The 19,283-nt window shown below is 35.5% G+C and overlaps 3 protein-coding genes across 18 annotated transcripts in view; 2 read left to right on the top strand and 1 right to left on the bottom strand.

The window, feature by feature from the left end:
• The window catches only part of LOC126971093 (TLD domain-containing protein 2), a 173,633-nt gene extending 166,215 nt beyond the window's left edge, over window positions 1-7,418 (top strand). For all 16 annotated transcript variants that reach the window (XM_050817228.1, XM_050817224.1, XM_050817223.1 and 13 more), the window contains 4 exons: window positions 1,505-1,664; window positions 2,404-2,581; window positions 4,207-4,309; window positions 5,046-7,418. In XM_050817228.1, the coding sequence (XP_050673185.1) occupies window positions 1,505-1,664; window positions 2,404-2,581; window positions 4,207-4,309; window positions 5,046-5,181 (577 nt within the window). In that variant the 3' untranslated portion in view covers window positions 5,182-7,418. The remainder of the gene's footprint in view (window positions 1-1,504; window positions 1,665-2,403; window positions 2,582-4,206; window positions 4,310-5,045) is intronic.
• Window positions 7,419-7,946: 528 nt separating this feature from the next.
• LOC126971136 (uncharacterized) lies at window positions 7,947-11,095 on the bottom strand. The gene is made up of 4 exons (XM_050817294.1): window positions 10,994-11,095; window positions 10,707-10,909; window positions 9,506-9,677; window positions 7,947-8,591 (listed from the first exon to the last, which is right to left on the bottom strand). The coding sequence occupies exons 1-4, from the start codon at window positions 11,052-11,054 to the stop codon at window positions 8,557-8,559; spliced, it is 471 nt and encodes a 156-aa protein (XP_050673251.1). The 5' UTR covers window positions 11,055-11,095; the 3' UTR covers window positions 7,947-8,556.
• A 1,812-nt stretch (window positions 11,096-12,907) lies between these two features.
• On the top strand, window positions 12,908-18,678 carry LOC126971240 (transcription factor E2F7-like). Its single transcript, XM_050817437.1, has 3 exons — window positions 12,908-13,396; window positions 13,482-13,815; window positions 16,714-18,678. Exons 1-3 carry the CDS (start codon window positions 13,209-13,211, stop codon window positions 17,185-17,187), a joined length of 996 nt encoding a protein of 331 aa, XP_050673394.1. The 5' UTR covers window positions 12,908-13,208; the 3' UTR covers window positions 17,188-18,678.
• Window positions 18,679-19,283: the final 605 nt, after the last annotated feature.

Below are 19,283 nucleotides of genomic sequence, written 5' to 3'. Positions count from 1 at the left end.
TATTATTAATTTAAACTTACCACTTAAAACAGAGCCCTCTAGTGGCACAATAAGGAACCAGTTATCGATTGCCTATTGATCGATGCGATCGGTATTCAGAAACGAAGTTGCAGTTAACCGACGCTTATCATATTCATAACTTTAACGGACCAATAGCTAATAAAAGTTTATCAGAGAGCTTCAGAAACCGGGCATAAGTAGTTCGTTTGCGTATCATTGGTCCTGTTCAGTACTACAGTGGCCCGTCATTATTCTTGGTATTTCACTGCATGAATTTTTGAAGTAATAACTTCTTATGGGAGGGTAAACTGCTTCGTTACGTAACGTTCTATACATCCGTCAGAGAAATACAAATCTGACGTTTTCGACACTCCTTAAATTTTATTGCTTTCTTCGTCCATTAGTAGGACAGGCAAAGGGTTCAAGCCCATACAGTCATATTCGTTAATATTTAATGATTAATTGTTAAAAATGTCTTTGTAAGATTTTTAGATGACATACAATGTAAAAAAAATATTGCTTATTAAAGCTACCATAAGCCAATTGTTGCTTTTATAGGATTAAATAATGACACTTATTATGTTCATACCCAAAGCTGTAATGTACCTACATATTCAAGAATTGTAACTAAGAATAAAATAAATTTTATAATCAATAAAAGATTAAAATATTAATAAACTAAACTTAAAAATTATAAATAAACTTTCCCCACATTATCATTTTAATATATATAAAATTTAAGTAATAAACTAATCTTTTCTCAAGTTAAACAATTTCAATATTAAATAGTTCAACTTAGATTAGTTTAAGTTATCATAAATCCTTTATTTGCTAGAAAACATGCAACAATGGGTGTAAATAGTTTTAAGGTATCAATATTATCGGCCTTGGGCATACTTTGGACAGCACACCGAACTAATGTGTCGATCCTGAAACGGCTGGGTATTGTGACTAGGCTCTCTACCATCTGCTTGCATAGGGTCGTAGAATACTCCGGCCACATCGACAGAAGGGATGAAGACAACCTGAGAGACTGATGGTAACAGGGAAGGTGGAGCGAAGAAGACCAAGAGGAAGGAGCCCCATGCGATGGACCGATCAGATTCGCACTGCCCTTGAAACCACTGTCCACGACGCTTTACACTCCTCTTCCGATAGGGGCAGATGGCGGCAAATAATACGCAACAAAGTACTCTGTCGAGATGACGCGAGATGTCACGACCGAAGCACTGAGGAAACCGACGCGAGGAGGAGGTTATCGGCCATTTCTGGCATGCAAAGTTATTATTAAATATTAATTCATTTTTCGTTTCATTACAAAATTCTAAATTTAAGTTATCAATTCTGTCGGTCGTTCGCACACGGTTTTTTATGTCTGTTGGTTGTATTTTGTTGTGTTATGTTTATTGTATGTCTGTAACACTGTTTAAAACGTTTTTCTCCTAACACGGACATGTACAGTTCTATTGTTGAGGTTCCTCATGATACAGTAATTAATTGACAGAGAGAAGCTATGCGGCGTGTTGCCGGCGCGCGCGCAGGGCTACATGTGGTCGCTGGCCTTCAGCACCAGCCAGCACGGGTTCTCGCTGGCGTCCATGTACCGGAAGATGCAGCGAGTGGACAGCCCGGTGCTGCTGGTCATACAGGACACCGACAACAACGTGAGTGGACTTTGCACAGGATGCCGGCCAGATTATGGGTACCACAACGGCGCCTATTTCTGCCGTGATACAGTAATGAGTAAGCATTATTGTTTCGGTCTGAAGGGCGCCGTAGCTAGTGAAATTACTGGGCAATAGACTTAGCATCTTATGTCTCAAGGTGACAAGTGCAGTTGTAGTGCCGTTCAGAATTTTCGGGTTTTTACAAGAATCCTGAGTGGCACTGCATTGTATTGGGCAGGACGTATCAGTTACCATCAGCTGAATGTCTTACTCGTCTTGTCAACTATTGTCATACAAAAATACCTTAACACATTATCGAAAACAATTCTTTTGACATAATGATAATTATTTATATAAGTTAGCCCACGGCCCTACAAACTCCAGACTGCTGGGTTCCGATTTGAAGGGTGTGGATGAGGTGTAATTACAGACATTGAGGCGTAGAAACTTACAGCCAAATGTTTTAATCTCTTGGAATATACTTTGAAATGATGTATCACAGTAACTTGCAAATAAGATTCCATTCTTCTCACAGCACATTCCCTGTTTCGCGCGTAGATTTGCAAAAAGACCACGGACCTACAGCATAATAGGTATTATAAGTATATAATAATTAGAACCTTTAAGTGACTCCAAGCTACCAAGTTATACCTACCCACTAATTTATGTTACAACAGTATAACATTAGTCAAATATTTACAGATAGGTTTTATTATATTATTATTGTCACGTATAGGTATTCGGTGCCCTGACGTCGTGCGCACTGCGCCCGTCCGAACACTTCTACGGCACGGGCGAGTCGTTCCTTTTCGCGTTCCAACGAGTGGAGGACGCGCGGAGACCGTCGACCACCGACAACGGTGACAGCAGAGACAAGGACGCTGATGTTAAAGACAACGATGACGAGAGAGAAGGTAACTTGTATATTGAGTGATAGAACATACTCCCAACTTGAAGGCCGGCAACGTATCTCTTGTCCCCTGGTGTTGCGGATGTCCATGCTCCGTTGTATCACCACTCCCCATCCCATGAGCCTCTTAGGCTGACCATAACGACGACTTAAGAAAAACTCAGACTTTTACCAGTGGGAGGCTCCTTTGCACAGGATGCCGGCTAGATTATGGGTACCACAACGGCGCCTATTTCTGCCGTGAAGCAGTAATATGCAAACATTAGTGTGTCGGTCAGAAGGGCGTCGTGGCTAGTAAAATTACTGGGCAAATGAGACTAAACATCTCATGTCTCATGGAGACGAGCGCAATTGTAGTGCCGCTCAGAATTTGTAGAACCACAAGGCACTGCATTGTAATGGGTAGGGCGTGTCAATTATCATCAGCTGAGCGTCCTGCTCGTCGTGGCCCTGATTGTCATAAAAAAATCTATTAGCCGAACAAAAAGGAGATCAACAATTTGTTGCGTCATCACAACAGCTGTTGTTGGACGTTTTAAAATTCCCGTATCTGTCTGCTACCACCCATGATAGCTGTCACGCATCTAAAAATGAGTTCCGTTTTTATACCACAAAGTCCGTATTTCGCATAAATCATTAATTGATTTTCACTTATTTTAATAAAACTAATAGTCAAATAAGTTTTGGATAATTTAGTATACTTTCTATTGTAAAAGTTTGTTATATAATAAGTAATCAACAATGTACTGTGTTTAATGAAACGCCCGCTTGACCTATTTTTCAATATAATATTAACATGTCTTAGTTCAAGCTCAGCAGAATCTCAGCTGTTTAATACCAGATCAAATATTCCGCTAAGCTTGTACTCAGCTGAGTTTTACGTAAGTAACGTCTGAGTGCGCTCTATAGATCTCAGCCTTAACCTCTTACCCGTTTTCCCCCTGTTAAATAAAAAAAAAGTGTCTGTGTGTACTTGTGTATGCACGCAAGAAGTTCTACTTCTTTAGCGTAACGAAACAAAAATCATTAAAATTATTTATTTCCTCGTGCTATTCTATGTTAGAAAGAACAATATTGTAAAATTCTTACAAAGATGGCTTTGACAATTAATTATTAAATAATGCATACGGCTGTATGGGCTTGAACCCTTTGCCTGTCCTAATAATGGACGAAGAAACCAAAAAAAAAATAACGAATGTCGCAAACGTCAGAGATTTTAGGAACCAACTTCACCCTGTTACTTTCGTGTTACAGTGATGCGCGCGCATCTTAAAATTTCACTCTCATCATTTTTTCATAACGCGCCTAAAGAAGTATAACTTCAATTAGAACAAAATTAACAGGTGGATAACTCCTAACTATCCATAAATGTTTGCCTTTGGCTGATTCCTCCCTTGTTACATATCATTTTGTTTTCCAACTTGACATAGTCAATTGTATGGAATTTCATCGCTTGACAAAGATAAATTCCTCTGCTTCATAATAAGTATAGTACTTAGAATAATAAATGTGTTCTTCAAAATGATTTTCATGCTAGCCATCACTTGTTCATAAATAATATTGTTTTACAATACTCCTATTTAATAAAAATTGTATTCATATAGTTTATAAATCTCCTCAATATTTCAGAACAAGCTGTGGTCAAAACGAAGTTCAAGTCGTGGGGCTGGACCGGCGACAATATGTACTTCATTCGTGGAAGTAACGACAACATATCCATCGGAGCCGGAGAGTAAGTATTGTTAATAATTCGAGATGACTTGCTCATGTAGAGAGGATAGTGGAGGTGAAAATAAATTGTCTGCACCAATTTATAGACATACCTAAGTACAGTCCTCGTACAGTACGGGGAAGTGTAGAAAATGGGGCCAGAGGTCAAGAACAAAGAACAAAAGGGCTCTTGCATTCATAGGTTGATGTGAGTGGAATATGTTTGTATGTTATCTCTGTTTTAAACATCTGGCAGACAGTCGGTTAGTTGTCCATTATTTTCATAAAAAATATATACCTGATATAAATTAAAAGAAGCCAGTTAGTGATTCATAGTCAGTAGTTCATATTGTCATTATTAGCTGACCAATTACAATTTGTTGTGGTCGTTACCTGACCAATGAACATTCGTAACTCACTCGCTAACCGCAGTTGGTTGAGTAAATTAACTGAACTGAACTCAATGAACTTAATTCACTGAACCATTGAATTTTGAATTTGATTGATGGCGAAAATCTAGACCTATATTTTCGACTCCTATAGAGTCAGGTCGACGATTTCCATTGATGGAAAACATCGAATACATCTTAGCCCAGCAGCTAACGTGTTGGTAATAGTGTTCATCTCACTTACCCATGGTGCTAATCGCGTGACTACTAAGATTGGGGTTATATATGAGCGGTGAGATTAGATGATGGCTAGTTGTTAGGAGCGATGGTCAGTGAGCGTGGCCTTACAGAGCCCTGTTGTGATTGCAGCGGCAAGTTCGGCATCTGGTTGGACGGCGACCTGTACCAGGGTCGCACGGAGCGCTGCACCACGTACGGCAACGACCCGCTCACCACGCGCGAGGACTTCGTCGTCAAGATCATGGAGTGCTGGACCTTCATCTGAGCGAGACGCAGCCACCAACCACTCACCTGTTAGCTTTACACTCTTATGATATTTGCTACGACGTATACACGCTCCGTCGCGGTCCATCACCGCGCATCTTTTACTCTGGTCGCGAAGTTTGTTGTAGCGGGGATCTTAGATCATGGAATGCTTGTAAATTTAAAGTATCGCAATTTTAGGTTGCTAGGCAAGCAGAGAGAAATTGACTGGCTTGTGGGGAAATTGGAAGCATTTTGATGATGGACTGCTTTGGTTATCGGAAGTATTTTAATTGTGGGATGGACATTCGGTAGCATAACGATTCTGGAATGCCTGTCAATTTCAAGCATCTTCAGTATTGAATGTTTAGGAATTGGATGAAAGCGTGGAGTTGAAACTAGCGTAACCGGCTTTCGAAATGTCAAGCAAGAAAAGTTAAGAGTATGAGAACTCAATGTGTGAACTCGCAGCGCCCGCGCGTAGTTCTAGTCAAACGTACTGAAACTCGACCAATGTTTTCATTCTCGCGATGTTCGGAGGCGCGGTGCCCTCGAGCGAGTTCATGATTCCTAGTCAATTGTCGTTTGTATGTAAGTTGGAAGTTGTGGCGGCGAACAGAACTTCACGGTCTGATAATTACGTGTCAATTCAATTAATATAATGCGTCGTTGTTAAGAAACCTATAAACGTTTGTATCGACATTGAAATTGATGTTACGTAGAAATTAAATATATATTTAGTTGGACTTGTGGAGATAATTGGTTTCGACTCGCACTCACCATATCATTTTAACATCAGAGGGTAACGCGGATGTACCTTTAAGAGTGAAACCAATAGTTTCCCTCGAGCCGTAGCGAGTGAATCAATCATTGTGTTTAGATGCTGTCAATCGATGTTACCCAGTAAATATTGATATATATACGTACATGTTGTTTTATCAATGTTTGTATGTAGACGTACCGCGTATCAGCGTAGCGCCTAGTTCACTGTTTAATTGATGCTTATTAGTTGATGACACATTCAGATACCAGCCAGAAGTGGGTACTGAAGATTCGATTTCGCGCTTAACATTACTGTTTTTTATCTTCTTTATAGCTCATTCTTAGTTCTAAAAATACTGCTGTATCGCTGGCTCCGAGCTTGCCCGAATGCTCCCAGTGGGTAGCCAACCATTATACTCGGTTTATATTTAGTTGATAAAATTTCGCCGATAGTTTTGTCCATAACCTTAGTCAGTTTCTATTTAAGTGAGCATAATTTATGTTCTATTTTCACTGTGATTTGATTAATATGGAATTTTAATGTAGTATTTTAGCCCTAACTTGTCCTAAGTTTTGTTAAATATCGCGTATTCGTTATACCATTTATTAATAATATAACACAAAATGTATAAAAAAAATACATTAGGTATCTTACAAAATTTCTGTTGACTTATATTCATTAATTTTAATATTAACTATACGAGATGAGTATCGTAAACTTTATATATTACTATTAGAAATGAAATAGATAATAAGAAGGCTATATATCGTACATGTCAATGTGCTTAGCGTTTGTCACTTAGCATGATGTTACTCATTGTGTCTGGTCGTTCGTAGATTATGTTAAGCTGATACAAAATAAATACAGTATAGAGTTTGTGCAATAATATCATATAAACATATTGTATGGTAAAGTAAGTAGGTAACACACCTGCGACTGTAGACTCGGTTTGACTAACAACATGAAGTGATACTACACAATGTTCTGTTCCTGTTGAGAGTTTTCAGATATGTTATCTAATTTATAATTAGCATGGCAGCCTCTTGTTGCGTCAATTAATCGCGTTTAGAACACGGCTTCTACTTAGTGGCTTCATATACCGCTAAACCTACATTCATTTTCCTTTAAGGTTTTATGAACTTTTAGTGCTATGAGATTATTTGTGAGATAAATTTTTATGAATTACTATAATTGCGTAATGGTTAATCATAATAATAGTTTGGCGAGTGCCTGTCCATTGCAATACTTATATTGTTATTGTTTGTCAATAGTTGTTCGTAGGAAACGAATTAGTTTTATGAATGTGTTATAACGGCATAATTAATTGTTATAATAAAATTGTTAAGTAGCAGTGAGATATGTATAATTATTTATTTGGTATATAATTTAATTGTGAAATGCTGTAGCTGTATTATTTCTGGTGATCTTAATTGTAATCTAAGTTGTTAAAATGTAAATCAAGCCATAATAACTGAGAATATATTCTTTTGAGAAAATGTTTTTGTTTTATTTATTAGATCATTAAACTCAAAATATTCCGGTTCAAGATGAAGACCGTATTAATGTAATGTGTGAGATGTGGAAGGTCACCAAGCCCATCTCTCATCAACTTTAGGTTTTCGTTAACCAATGCCTTCGAAATATCATCAGTATTAACTGGCCCAACAAAATTTCCAATGATCATCTTTGACAACACTGTCATGAAGTCCCAATCGACCAACAGATATAACGCCGCAAATGGAGTTGGATAGGCCACACACTCCGGTAGGATCCCAACCATATACCGAGGCAAAGCCCTAGACTCCAGTCTAGGGCTTGCCTTGTCACCCTCAAGGATAACGCAAATGTGGCCGTCCAAAGCAAACGTGGCGGCGACTGTCGTTAGCGAAGTGACAGACATCGGAAAGACCTGGAGTGAAATTAAGAGATGCTCAGGACCGATCGCGATGGAGATGCACTGTGGATGCTCTTCAGGAATTTAATGATGATTGGTAGAAATCATCAAGATTGATGGATAAACTGCATAAAGAGTAACAATACGTCATTGAAGCTTTTAATTAGTAATAAAAATCACAAACATTTAATATTTCATCAGTTCCATCTTATACAAAAATAGAAAACTTTTAACGTAACCATTTTATGTGCAAATAAAGATTAGGATTATAAATTTATCTAATATATTATTATAGCATAATATATTTCTATAATCAAATATTTTTATGCCAAAGTGTGGTGATAGTATGGGCTCTAAATTTTAGAATTATTCCTAATTTGTTTTTATAATGGGTAAGTTAATAAATTAATGGGAATTATGATTTCTTCTGCTATAGTGGTTGTTATAACTGTCATTATTATAGTCATTGTAGCCTCTGCTATACCCTGACTTGAAATTGTCTCTCCCATTGTAACTGTTGCTTGCATTATCATGTCTTTGATATGGTTTCCTGTTATGTCTACGATCATATCGACCGGCATTATTTCGCACCCACCAATTTTCTAAGATTGGCGGTATAGAGGGTTCTGCAGTAAACGTTTTCATGTATTCTTCATCCCTCTCAGTGAATCTATCCTTGAATTTCTCTTCACATCTTGCAAGGAATTCCTCATCTGCTTTTGATAATTCTGTAGTCATCTTTAGTGTTGTGGATATACTATTAGACTATCTAAAACTGAGAGCAAAATATAATCAGAAAGATGATAAGAAGATACAAAAAACTTATTTATTTTAATAACAACAAAAATATTGACTAGTTGATTCATTAAATATAAATGGATGTAGCTAGAAACTCAAGCTCTACACTATTTCATACAAATAAAATGTAACACTAAGATGACCTGCAGAAAAGCTTTATGAAAATATACTATATTAGAATATACATTAATAAATTTATTACAACAAGTATTTTAGTAACCTTATATGTCAATCCTACCAACCATCGATGCGTGACGTCATTAGGACACCAGCAAACCTGCGCGCGATTTGTGTGTATTGAAATGTACTAAATTAATAAATTTTATTATGTAAAATAGAAAAAAATTCTAGTTGTAACCATAATGGGCTAAATAATTAATATTCCCACTACAATTTCTCAATCATGTTTTGGAGAGTAATTGCATACCAATGTAATCAAATATAATTAAAAATATATAAATAAAATCAAAATCACGCCTGTATTCAAGGACACTTATGAATGTCAAATTTTTCTTTTCTTTTTACCACTACTTCGGAAAAGGTAAATTTATAAAAATATAGCAGTTTCTTGTAACAGGATCATCCAGCTAATACAAGTAATGCCTATTCACGAGCATGACACATGGACCAGCCATATTTTAGGGAAGGGACCAACCCGTCTCATGTCGCCGCCACAAGCACCCCACTATAACATACTCCTATTTACCTATTCTGTTTTGTAACATTGGAGTACTACTAACAACCATCTATTTAACAACTTTTTAAGTTATGCAGAGGGTGTTATTTTCACATTAAGAATGACAGATACTGTAACCACTTTAAAATTTTATTAGGAGTTTCAAGCAGTTTCTTTCTTAGGTGTTAGAGAGTATAAATAAAATACATACTTACATTTTTGATCAATCAAATGAGGTATGATAAGAGCATAGAATTTTTCAGGATCTTGAATTGTGTCAGAATTATTGTATTTTTCAAAAACCCAACCAAGTGAAGCACCACAATCACTGCATACACAAGGCTTCCAGCGATAACCAGGAAACCAAAGCTCCTTCTCTTCCTCCCACTTAAACAATGAAATGTACAACATATTAACAGTCAGGTGGTCAGTCAGTGTGGATAAACAGATAAACTACTAGTGTGAGTACCTAATATACAGGACGTCCCAAAATTCAATGTCAAGCCCAAACGGGACGATAGGACAGATGATAAATATCATCAGAAAAGAAAATAAGATCCATCAAATTAACAAATCACCCAAATAACAAAAAGATCTGACGAATCGATGGGCATATTCTCGAGATTTAATTGTTTCAAAAATTCTTTCAATGAAGAATGCCCCAATCAAAATCTTTTTTTTTTGGCTTTAAATAATTTAAGTGATACTGTGATATGTCTTCTTGAATTAAATGTGGATTTTCCACATGCCACTCATGTAACTTGTGTTATAACATTGTTCTACAAAAATCTATTTATTCAGAATATCGAAGAAAATCTTGAAGTATGTGAAGTGGATGGTACTTATTGTTGTTGTTGTTGTAGAATATGATGTATAGTGCTTTTGGGTATTCCCGTTCTTTCCTCAATTCCATAAACCCCATATATGTCTCACTTGTTCCCCATATGCAATAGATTATGAGTTTCAGAGATATTTATTATTTGAGATTCCTGTGGTGGTGAAAAGAAGAAGAAGAAATTTGTTCAACTGCCTGCTGCAGTATAAATATTAGATACTTTTATACTTCACTAAGTTACATACAATTTTCAACAAGTTAACATTTAACAACACAAAAAATATGGTTATATTACCGTAAATCTTTCTTCGAAAACAAAATAAAATTGAGAGAAATTAATTTTATAAATACAAATAGGACATACAGTCTCATGATTTATAAAATGCAACAATAGTAACATTTTAACAAGTTTGTAAGTGGTAAAAAAATGGCATAGAGTATCAATGTCTTGCATTAAATGAAAAAATTATGCACTAAGATTATTAGTTATTGCTTATGCTTATGACTAGGGGCTGCAGTCTTCAGTAAAATAATAAATTCTATCTTATATTTTGATATTACTAAATAGATATAAGTATTACCTCCCCAGTCCCAGTACAGTTAGAATGACTTGCAACAATAACAGGGAATTGAAAAAAAAAATCCCCAGCTAACACTTGTATCAAAACGTTTTCTGTATTAAACAAAAAGTCTGTGAAAGTAGAAACCGAGGATGAACTTCGCCAGTCTATAATTGATCGAGTCGTCACGATATTATTACCACAAATTCGACAGAGAATGAAGTCTGAAATAAAACAAACGTGTTTTAAAATGGTTTATACTTATATCCTTCCAATCGTGGAAATTATTAGCGATTAAAACTATATACCATTATCAAAACATGAAGAAGTCGTAATAATAGATAAGAAAAGAAAAATAGAAATCGACATTAGTCCAAAACTATACGCAAAAAACAACGTCGTATATTTAACTTAAGCGTAGAAAAACAATATGGTTAAAAAACATTACCTTCTTTTTATAAATAAATGGATGTCGTGGAGGTTTCTTACAGGCTAAAGTAAATGGTGATAAGTATAAAACGCAAAATGATAAAAGAATAGATAAAGAGTTTTCTAATTAACTACATCTATTGTAAATTGATAATATCTTATATCACTGAAGGCTGAGGGTACATACTACATAGTACTAAGTACATACTACCTAACCTACATATTGTTTACGCCTCAAGTTGCCATTTGGCATTTGTCAGTGTCAACCATATATATTATTATACTCTTTGGTGTCAACTGTCAGACTATCGACGAAATCAAAATTGTAAAGGGGCCCCCTGACTAACATATCACCTGCAGTTATTCGCACTGTCGGGTGGCCTGCAGTCAAATAGCTACATAGCCTACTCACGAAACCGACAATTGCCTGCACGCGGCGCGCAATGGTCGAATACCAGGTCGGCATCACAATTCACACACTAACAGACAGCGATCGACATCTCATACTGTAACAGCGCACAGTTGTCGACACGTTTTTTTTTGTCGTCAGTCAATTGATGTTAGGTAAGAAATTATGTGCTATTTTACTACATCATTTAGAATCATCACAAAAAAAAAAGATTATGGATGAAATGTTGCTTCAAGAAAAAGAATCAAGATCTCATATGGAATTGGTACGCGAACTAAGGCCTTCAGGAAGATCTAGTTAATTACTCGCGAATGACTTCTGATACTCTTAACATCTTATTGACAATGGCTAAGCCGCATAGATTAGTAAAATGAATACAAAGATGCGTCTATGTATAACTTCAGAAGAAATATGAATAGCACCTTTACGGTTTTTGGCGACAGGGCAAAGTTGCGAAGACCTAAAATTTTCAACTAGCTGGGCTAGCATGATTAAACTTGGTAGTATTGGTTAAAAAGTATAGTGTCTGCCCATTCTCTGGAGTCTCATTGGAGCGGATACATTATTTAACGAGAAAATGTAAATATATTATATAAGGCAATCAATGCCACCGGTAACAATTTTATATAAAAAGAGACAACTCAATATTATATTCCTTCTACCAGACAGAGTGTGTATCTTAAAATATTGCAAGCGTTCGGAATAGTTGTCTAATGTATTTACATAGATTGGATTTCTGAGAAAGATGCCATATAAATTGTTTTTAGATTTTTCTTATGTGGTTTTGTATACTTGGTAGTGACGACACCATACTATAGATTAATCATTATAGATACTCCAAAGTACTGCGAGCAAGTTCAATATCCATATTGTAATGATGTTAATTACTAAACATATTAGTTTTTTAATTATGATAAGAGCAATATATAATAAGGCAGCCATCTTTCATATATAATCTCAGATTCAGTTTGTACATCATTTCGAGATGCTAGGAAACGATTTTCATTCTTTCATGGATTTGTTTCGATACCAACCCGTATAATTAACAAAAAAAAAATTAACCCGACGTATAATTACAGTGTCGTAACACAATATAAATCGACCTGAGCTATAATATATTATTATATGACCCCGATAATACGCCACTACGCCCGTCACCCAAAGACTTCACAATATTAGGTAGGTACTGTAAAAATAATCATCGTACAATATAAACTCGGTAGCTGTTACGCAGCCGAAATCAAAAGTGTACAAAACGAATCGCTTAGCGTAAAGCTTCGATTCTTTCGGGCGTCCCTAGTGGCACAGTTTCTTGGACGGGTTGATTAATAAAAGTTTTACGTACGTTTTTTCGTGTATATGGAAAGTTGCCAAGCAAATTGTTTAAACAATGATGCTTTTATTATTGATAGTCTGTTTGTACCTTATGTCCACTGTCCACTCTTGACTCTACATTATCGCGCGCATTTACTGCTGTCAAATTTGTTTACGGCCAAGCCTAGGTTATTTTAATATTTTTCACTATTTTTCATATTAATTGTGCAACAAATATAAGCAATCATACAATAATGTACTGTAAGAGTTCTCCAATGTAGACTACAAAATACGTGACCAACTTGTTCGATCGCGGATGTGTCAAATTATACGCGAATTTTTTATGCATGTGATGATAATGTTCTCGCACAATGTTTGAAGATGATAGCATAGTTTCAACTCCGAAACGTTATGTGCTGACTGAAGTCACCAATTCATCGAGTTATGTTTCTCCTACAGCAAACTTGAAACTATTAACCAATGTTGCCTTACATTATCCCACACCGCCGCCTAGCACAGCTCACCGTAAGGAGAAGTCACTCCAAATTTTATGTGACAAGTAAGTTCCTAGTCTTTAATGCAACAATCAAACAAAACAAAAATATAGTAAATATGATCACAATGTTGATGTAATAATTTTTCAGATTCCTTGACCTGTATCCATTGCTTGGCAATGGTACTATGGAATTGCAATTAGATTGTACTGCAGCACGCCTTGGTGTGGAGAAGCGACGAATGTACGACATAATAAATATACTGGAAGCTATGCAATGTGCTGTTCACAAGAAGAAAAATACATATCTATGGCATGGAGCTTCAAGATTAAATTCATTTTTGAAAATGTTAAAAAAGCAAGGAGAAAACTTAAGACTGTCAGAAGTGCTTCGTGGTAGAGCTCCTAAGCCCCCTGCTCCTAAGCATAAAACACTCGGAGTACTAGCTCAAAGATTCCTTATGCTATTTTTAGTTGAACCACCTGTAAGTTCTTTAATTTTTTTATATTATGTATTAAAAGATATTTTAGAGTACCAACCTAATTGAAAGAACGAAGACACATAAAATCCTACTCTTGATATTTTAGCATGTACTTCATATATTTTTTATATATTTACTTAGTTAATCTATATGTCTAGAAATAGCCTCTTGCTACTAGACAACTGATGCAGGCCAGGTTTATAATATAATATTGATACACTTCTTACACAAATTATCGTGCCCCAAATTAAGCATATCGCCTGTGTTATGGGTTGCAAGACAACAATAAATTTAATACAATATACTTACTTAAACATACATATAAACATCCATGACTGGGAAACAAACATCAATATTCACCATAAATAAAACTATAAATTGCTTGCACCTACCGGGATTTGAACCCGGGACCTCTAGCTTAGTAGGTAGGATCGCTAACCACTCGGCTATACAGGTCGTCTTATAACTTTAGTGTGTGTGATAAGCTATGTTTTACAATTGCAGTTTTAAGTCACATTGTGTTAGTGTGCCTGCATTGCTCAAATTAGAGGTTAACTGTCAACCTGATCTTTTGATGTTTTCACAGCTGTCAGAGTCTATCTAGACATATAAATTATCTGAGTATATTTTATAGCAAAGATAGAATTTTCATAAAGGGTCTTAAAGTGTCTTGACACCTAATGTTTGAGGCAGGAAAGTTATGTGATAATGAATACTTTTACTTACACTCGGTTTTTATAAGTATGTAAACAATACTAATATAATAATAAAGAAGTTTAAGATCTGTAAACTCATCAAAAAACAATACTCTGAGTTGAACATTAAATTTAGTTAATATAATGTGCTGTAATAAATCTCTATTTTGGTACGAAAGTCCAAAGTCAAGTTTGGTATGTTTAGTACTTGATGTATTAGTATTATCAGAACTAGTTTAATGTTAGTTAAACTCTCATAAAACAAAAAAAAATATTTAAATCCACCATGATAAACTGCTGTTGAATAATGAAGTTTAGAATTAGAGCAGTGGCTTGTTTTCAAATATAATTATTATGTGCTTCAATTTCTTTTTACTATAAATAACTTTTACCATTTGTTGATAACGGTAAGATCACACAATCATTGAATTCATTGAGGCATTTCACAAACTCACCCGTACCGTTGTTCCATAAAGCCAGTTTTTTTTTATGGAATAGGAGGACTAACAAGTGTACGGGTCACCTGGTGTTAAGTGATCACCACCGCCCACATTCTCTTGCAACACCAGAGGAATCATAAGAGCGTTGCCTTTTTTTGAAGGTACCCATGTCGAATCGTCCCCGAAACACCACACAAGGAAGCTCATTCCACAGCTTTGTTGTACGAGGAAGAAAGATCCTTGAAAACCGCAATGTGGAGACATCCAGATGGTGGGGATGATATCCTAACTTGTGGCGTGTTGGCGAAGGTGGAGTTCGGCAGCAGGAATCAGGTTAAACAGCTCTTCGGGACACTCCCTGTCATAAATGCGGTAGAAGACACACAATGAAGCTACGTCTCTACGCAACGCCAAGTGATCCAGCTGTTCACAGAGCACTGGGTCCCTCACAATTCGAGCTGCACGCGGTCAAATGGATCAAGCTGATACTGGGGTGCGCCAGACCAGAGATGACAGCAATACTCCATGTGTGGGCGGACCTGCGCTATGTAGAGCGCTAGAATATGGGCCGGCTTGAAGTATTGCATTGTTCTATTAATGACGGCCAGGTTCTTTGAAGCCATTTGACTTTGCCCTCCAGGTGGCTATGGAATTGGCAATCGGTCGAGATTTCGAGACCCAGTATTCCGATACTAGGGGAGGCTTTAAGGGAAGTGTTGTCGAAGAGTGGTGATACGACAAATGGGGTTTTTTTAAGTGGTAAACGCGCAAACTCGAGTCTTCTGGGGGTTAAATTGGACAAGGTTCAATTTACCCCATTCCGCGACCTTCTCGATAGAAGACACAAGGCACTGGTTGACGAATTCCCTAGAGAGACCTGCATGACCCGTGTATATGGCATCACCAGTGCTGTCGTCTGCATAGCAATGTATGTTGGAGGTATCCAACACAACATTGAGATGTAGAAGAAACAGCTATCACAGCCTTGGGGCACCAGCGTTCTCGGGCTTGGGATTCGAGCAATAACCGTCGACAACGACCTGTATGCTGCGCCCAGTGAGGAAGCTGGAGGTCTACTTGCATAAGCTCTCGGGAAGCCCAAATAATGGAATTTTTGAGAGGAGCGCCTTCTGCCATACATGATCAAAGGCCTTTGCTATATCCAGGCTAACTGCCAAGCCTTCCCCCTTGCTTTTAACAGCAGCTGCCCATCTATGTGTTAGGTATACACGTATATTTATTGATTACAATTTTTTTCGTTATTTCCTTGAAAACTGTGTTTTATATGTGTTCACTGTATATATTTTAAATAGTCTGCTAAAATATTACTATGAAAGACCTTTTCGTAGTCTAAACCCTTTAGCCAATAAGATAAACCGATACAGACTATGTTAAACTAATATCTCCTATAGGACAAACATGTTTAGCCTAGTCTGAACTAGTTAAGTGTGATATGAGTAAGGATAAACTGGTTTGTCTCATTAAAAAAATCTGATTTTAAAATATTATGTATATATTATATTTTTCATTAATATACTTTTAAGCAGCAGTATAATGTTTTTGCCAAAAAGAAATTCTATTAGCATATCTTCAGTGTGCAAATGTGATGATATCTCTGGATTCATGCTTGATTTGGTTTGAAAGAATATGTGATGGAATAATTTTGTTAAAGTCAGAAATAACAGAAGGCTATCAAGTCCATTTCGTATAGGTTATTATGTTTATTGTTACATAGTTATTAATTAAGTATTTATGTTTCTTTCCAGAACAGACTGATTAATTTAGAAATGGCTGTGAGTGTACTTATAGACACAAACTCTAAGAGTAAATCTACTTTATCACCAGAGCAGTTGGATCGCCAACACAAATCCAAAGTGAGGAGACTGTATGATATTGCCAATGTATTAATTTCAATTGGTCTCATCGAAAAAGTTTACGGTAATTCAATATTGAAGAAACCAGTGTTTAGATATATTGGTAAGATGAAGAAAACAGAGAAAGCTGACATGATGACACCATCACCAAATACACCAGTTTCCGTTTATCAGGGTCCTCAACAAATTACTCCATGCCATGTATTCGCTGGACGATCGAAAAGAAAGCTGGAGTTCACATCTGTGGCCAACTCGGAGAAACTTGGTGTGACCACTCCTCCACACACACCGTCCCACAAATGGGATGAAATACTATTAGTTGCTGATATGGAGCTTACTAGAATTAATAATGGTGTCACGGTGTAACTATCATAATATTATGTTTATATTAACTATTTATATAACAGAAAATGTTTTTAACATATTATTTTAGGTTTTATATGAATTTAGTTTATTATTCTTGCCAAATCCTACACGGACTGGTACTGATGACTTGTTTATTTTGTTTTTTTTTTTTTTATTTCAAATTACTGCATTAGGCAACTAGTAAAATATTTTAGTTTCTATAGTAAATATATAGGTTGACAAATTATCTGGTTCACAACTTATTTAAAATGTCAAGTATAACGCCTTGAATACTTGATGTGGTGGAACAGAACCAGTCTTCCATTTAAATAAATTATTTAAAACATATTGTTCAAAAAATTTTGAATATTTTATTAATCGTTACTTACAGAAACTTCTGTCACAGACAGTAATATCTAGTGCAATTGACATTATTTTTTATAAATGATATAAAATAAATGAATTTTACAGATAGTTAACAGTTGAGACAAACTTATTATATAAAGATATATGTTATAATATCAATTAAATGAATTTGATATAATATATGATGTTATATTAAGATATATTTTCTATTAACAGGCATTAGCAAAAAGTTGGTGCTTAGATGACTATGTTAATAAGAGTGTAACAGTAATATACAAATTACGTTTTAGTATTTTTGCTATAATACAAAAACTATCAATTCGAGAACTGCTTTAAAAGTAGATAGATTTATTGTCTATATTATAATAACTACGGCATAAATAGTAAAACAGAAACAATACTCGTGAAGATTTGGCGATCATATATGAAATATTAACTGAGAAGTAAATTTAACCAACAGTTAAGTTATGAGTCAAACGGAAATTGTTAGTTTGTGATCTTCTAGCAAAATAGCTCCACACTCAGTGCATTTATTTTTATGGAAGTTTGTTCAAAAATGACTTAAAATAAATAGTTATTTACTCACTAGTGATGTACTGTGTTTATATAATATATAACTTAGTTAACTTGTTCACCGCCTTGGGTTCAAGTCCTTTTTGACTCATGCAAAATTTTATATTTGTGTTCTCAAACTATTATATATTATATCTGTAATGCGGCTACAATATACTTTTATTTAATCCGTTAAATTTATTCCAAACAGTACCCTAGGGGGCGCTATATAGTTTTCATTCATATTTCATAGTATATTTGGTAGTTTCTGGTATTATATTTAGTTTTATTATAAACTTGAAAGTTAAATACATTAACTATGATTGTGGCCATAGGTTGAACAAATAAATACATAATAAACTCATTGACCTAGTTCTACATAATATTATGTTATTGTTAAATTATTTATAGTTTACTAGACTCCATGCATTTTGACTGAATAATTATCATTAAAAACATTATTTTGCAATGTTTAGTAAAATCTTATGAAATACACGTTTTTTGAGTGTTTATTGTGTGTGCATGGCAAAACGTTGTTATTTAACTGACTGTATGTAGTATATGAAGTAAATATGATCAATTACATAATGGCAACTGTCTTTAATTTACTTATCCGTATGAGTAAGTAGTTTACTTTTATATGACTTTCTCCCTGGATAATGCTTCTAGAGCAGTGATTTGTGTTACTTATCTATGTCCCATCGTTTCCTTTTTTTCAATCAACTAACGACATAATAAGGCTATGACTCTTCAAAAATCATAAAAGATGCCCCTTTTATACCGCCCTATTCAGACGAATACGAAACAATTTTGAAAGGTTTTTAAGATAAAAAGAAAACATGGGGACATGACTCATTCTTCCTTGAAATGTTTGTGCAATTTTTTTTATAGGATATTAGATTAATTTACTAAGAGAAAACTTTTTAACAAAACGGCGAAATCATGAAGACTATGAACGATTGCTCTTATATGTAAGTACGCAGTGTCAAAAAGTGCTTTTTACCAATATTTTATTCACTTTTCTTACCTAGAGAGTTGAACAAGATATACGAAAGTTTACGTCCCATGCGTGCTCGAACGGTTGGCTCAGTTGGAAAGAGCGCTCGGACGGAACCCGAGAGGTCGCGAAACAAATTGTTTATATTTGAAAGAGCGACATCTCAAGTCAATTATCTAATATCCAATTATTGGGGTTGAGC

This window comes from Leptidea sinapis, chromosome 23 (genome assembly GCF_905404315.1).
Source record: "Leptidea sinapis chromosome 23, ilLepSina1.1, whole genome shotgun sequence".
Lineage (NCBI taxonomy): Eukaryota > Metazoa > Arthropoda > Insecta > Lepidoptera > Pieridae > Leptidea > Leptidea sinapis.
Note: the sequence above shows the minus strand (reverse complement) of the source record. Positions and strands in the feature narration are given on the sequence as shown.

What these genes read in the sequence shown, in the direction of transcription:
- LOC126971136 (XM_050817294.1), bottom strand. Translation starts at nt 11,054, where the DNA reads ATGTCGATTTCTATTTTTCTTTTCTTATCTATTATTACGACTTCTTCA. An exon ending in TTCTTCATGTTTTGATAATG is followed by an intron (nt 10,910 to 10,993) that starts GTATATAGTTTT and finishes GTTTTATTTCAG; the next exon opens with ACTTCATTCTCTGTCGAATT. An exon ending in TCATTTGATTGATCAAAAAT is followed by an intron (nt 8,592 to 9,505) that starts GTAAGTATGTAT and finishes TTTTGCTCTCAG; the next exon opens with TTTTAGATAGTCTAATAGTA.
- LOC126971240 (XM_050817437.1), top strand. Translation starts at nt 13,209, where the DNA reads ATGTTTGAAGATGATAGCATAGTTTCAACTCCGAAACGTTATGTGCTG. An exon ending in CTCCAAATTTTATGTGACAA is followed by an intron (nt 13,397 to 13,481) that starts GTAAGTTCCTAG and finishes ATAATTTTTCAG; the next exon opens with ATTCCTTGACCTGTATCCAT. An exon ending in TATTTTTAGTTGAACCACCT is followed by an intron (nt 13,816 to 16,713) that starts GTAAGTTCTTTA and finishes GTTTCTTTCCAG; the next exon opens with AACAGACTGATTAATTTAGA.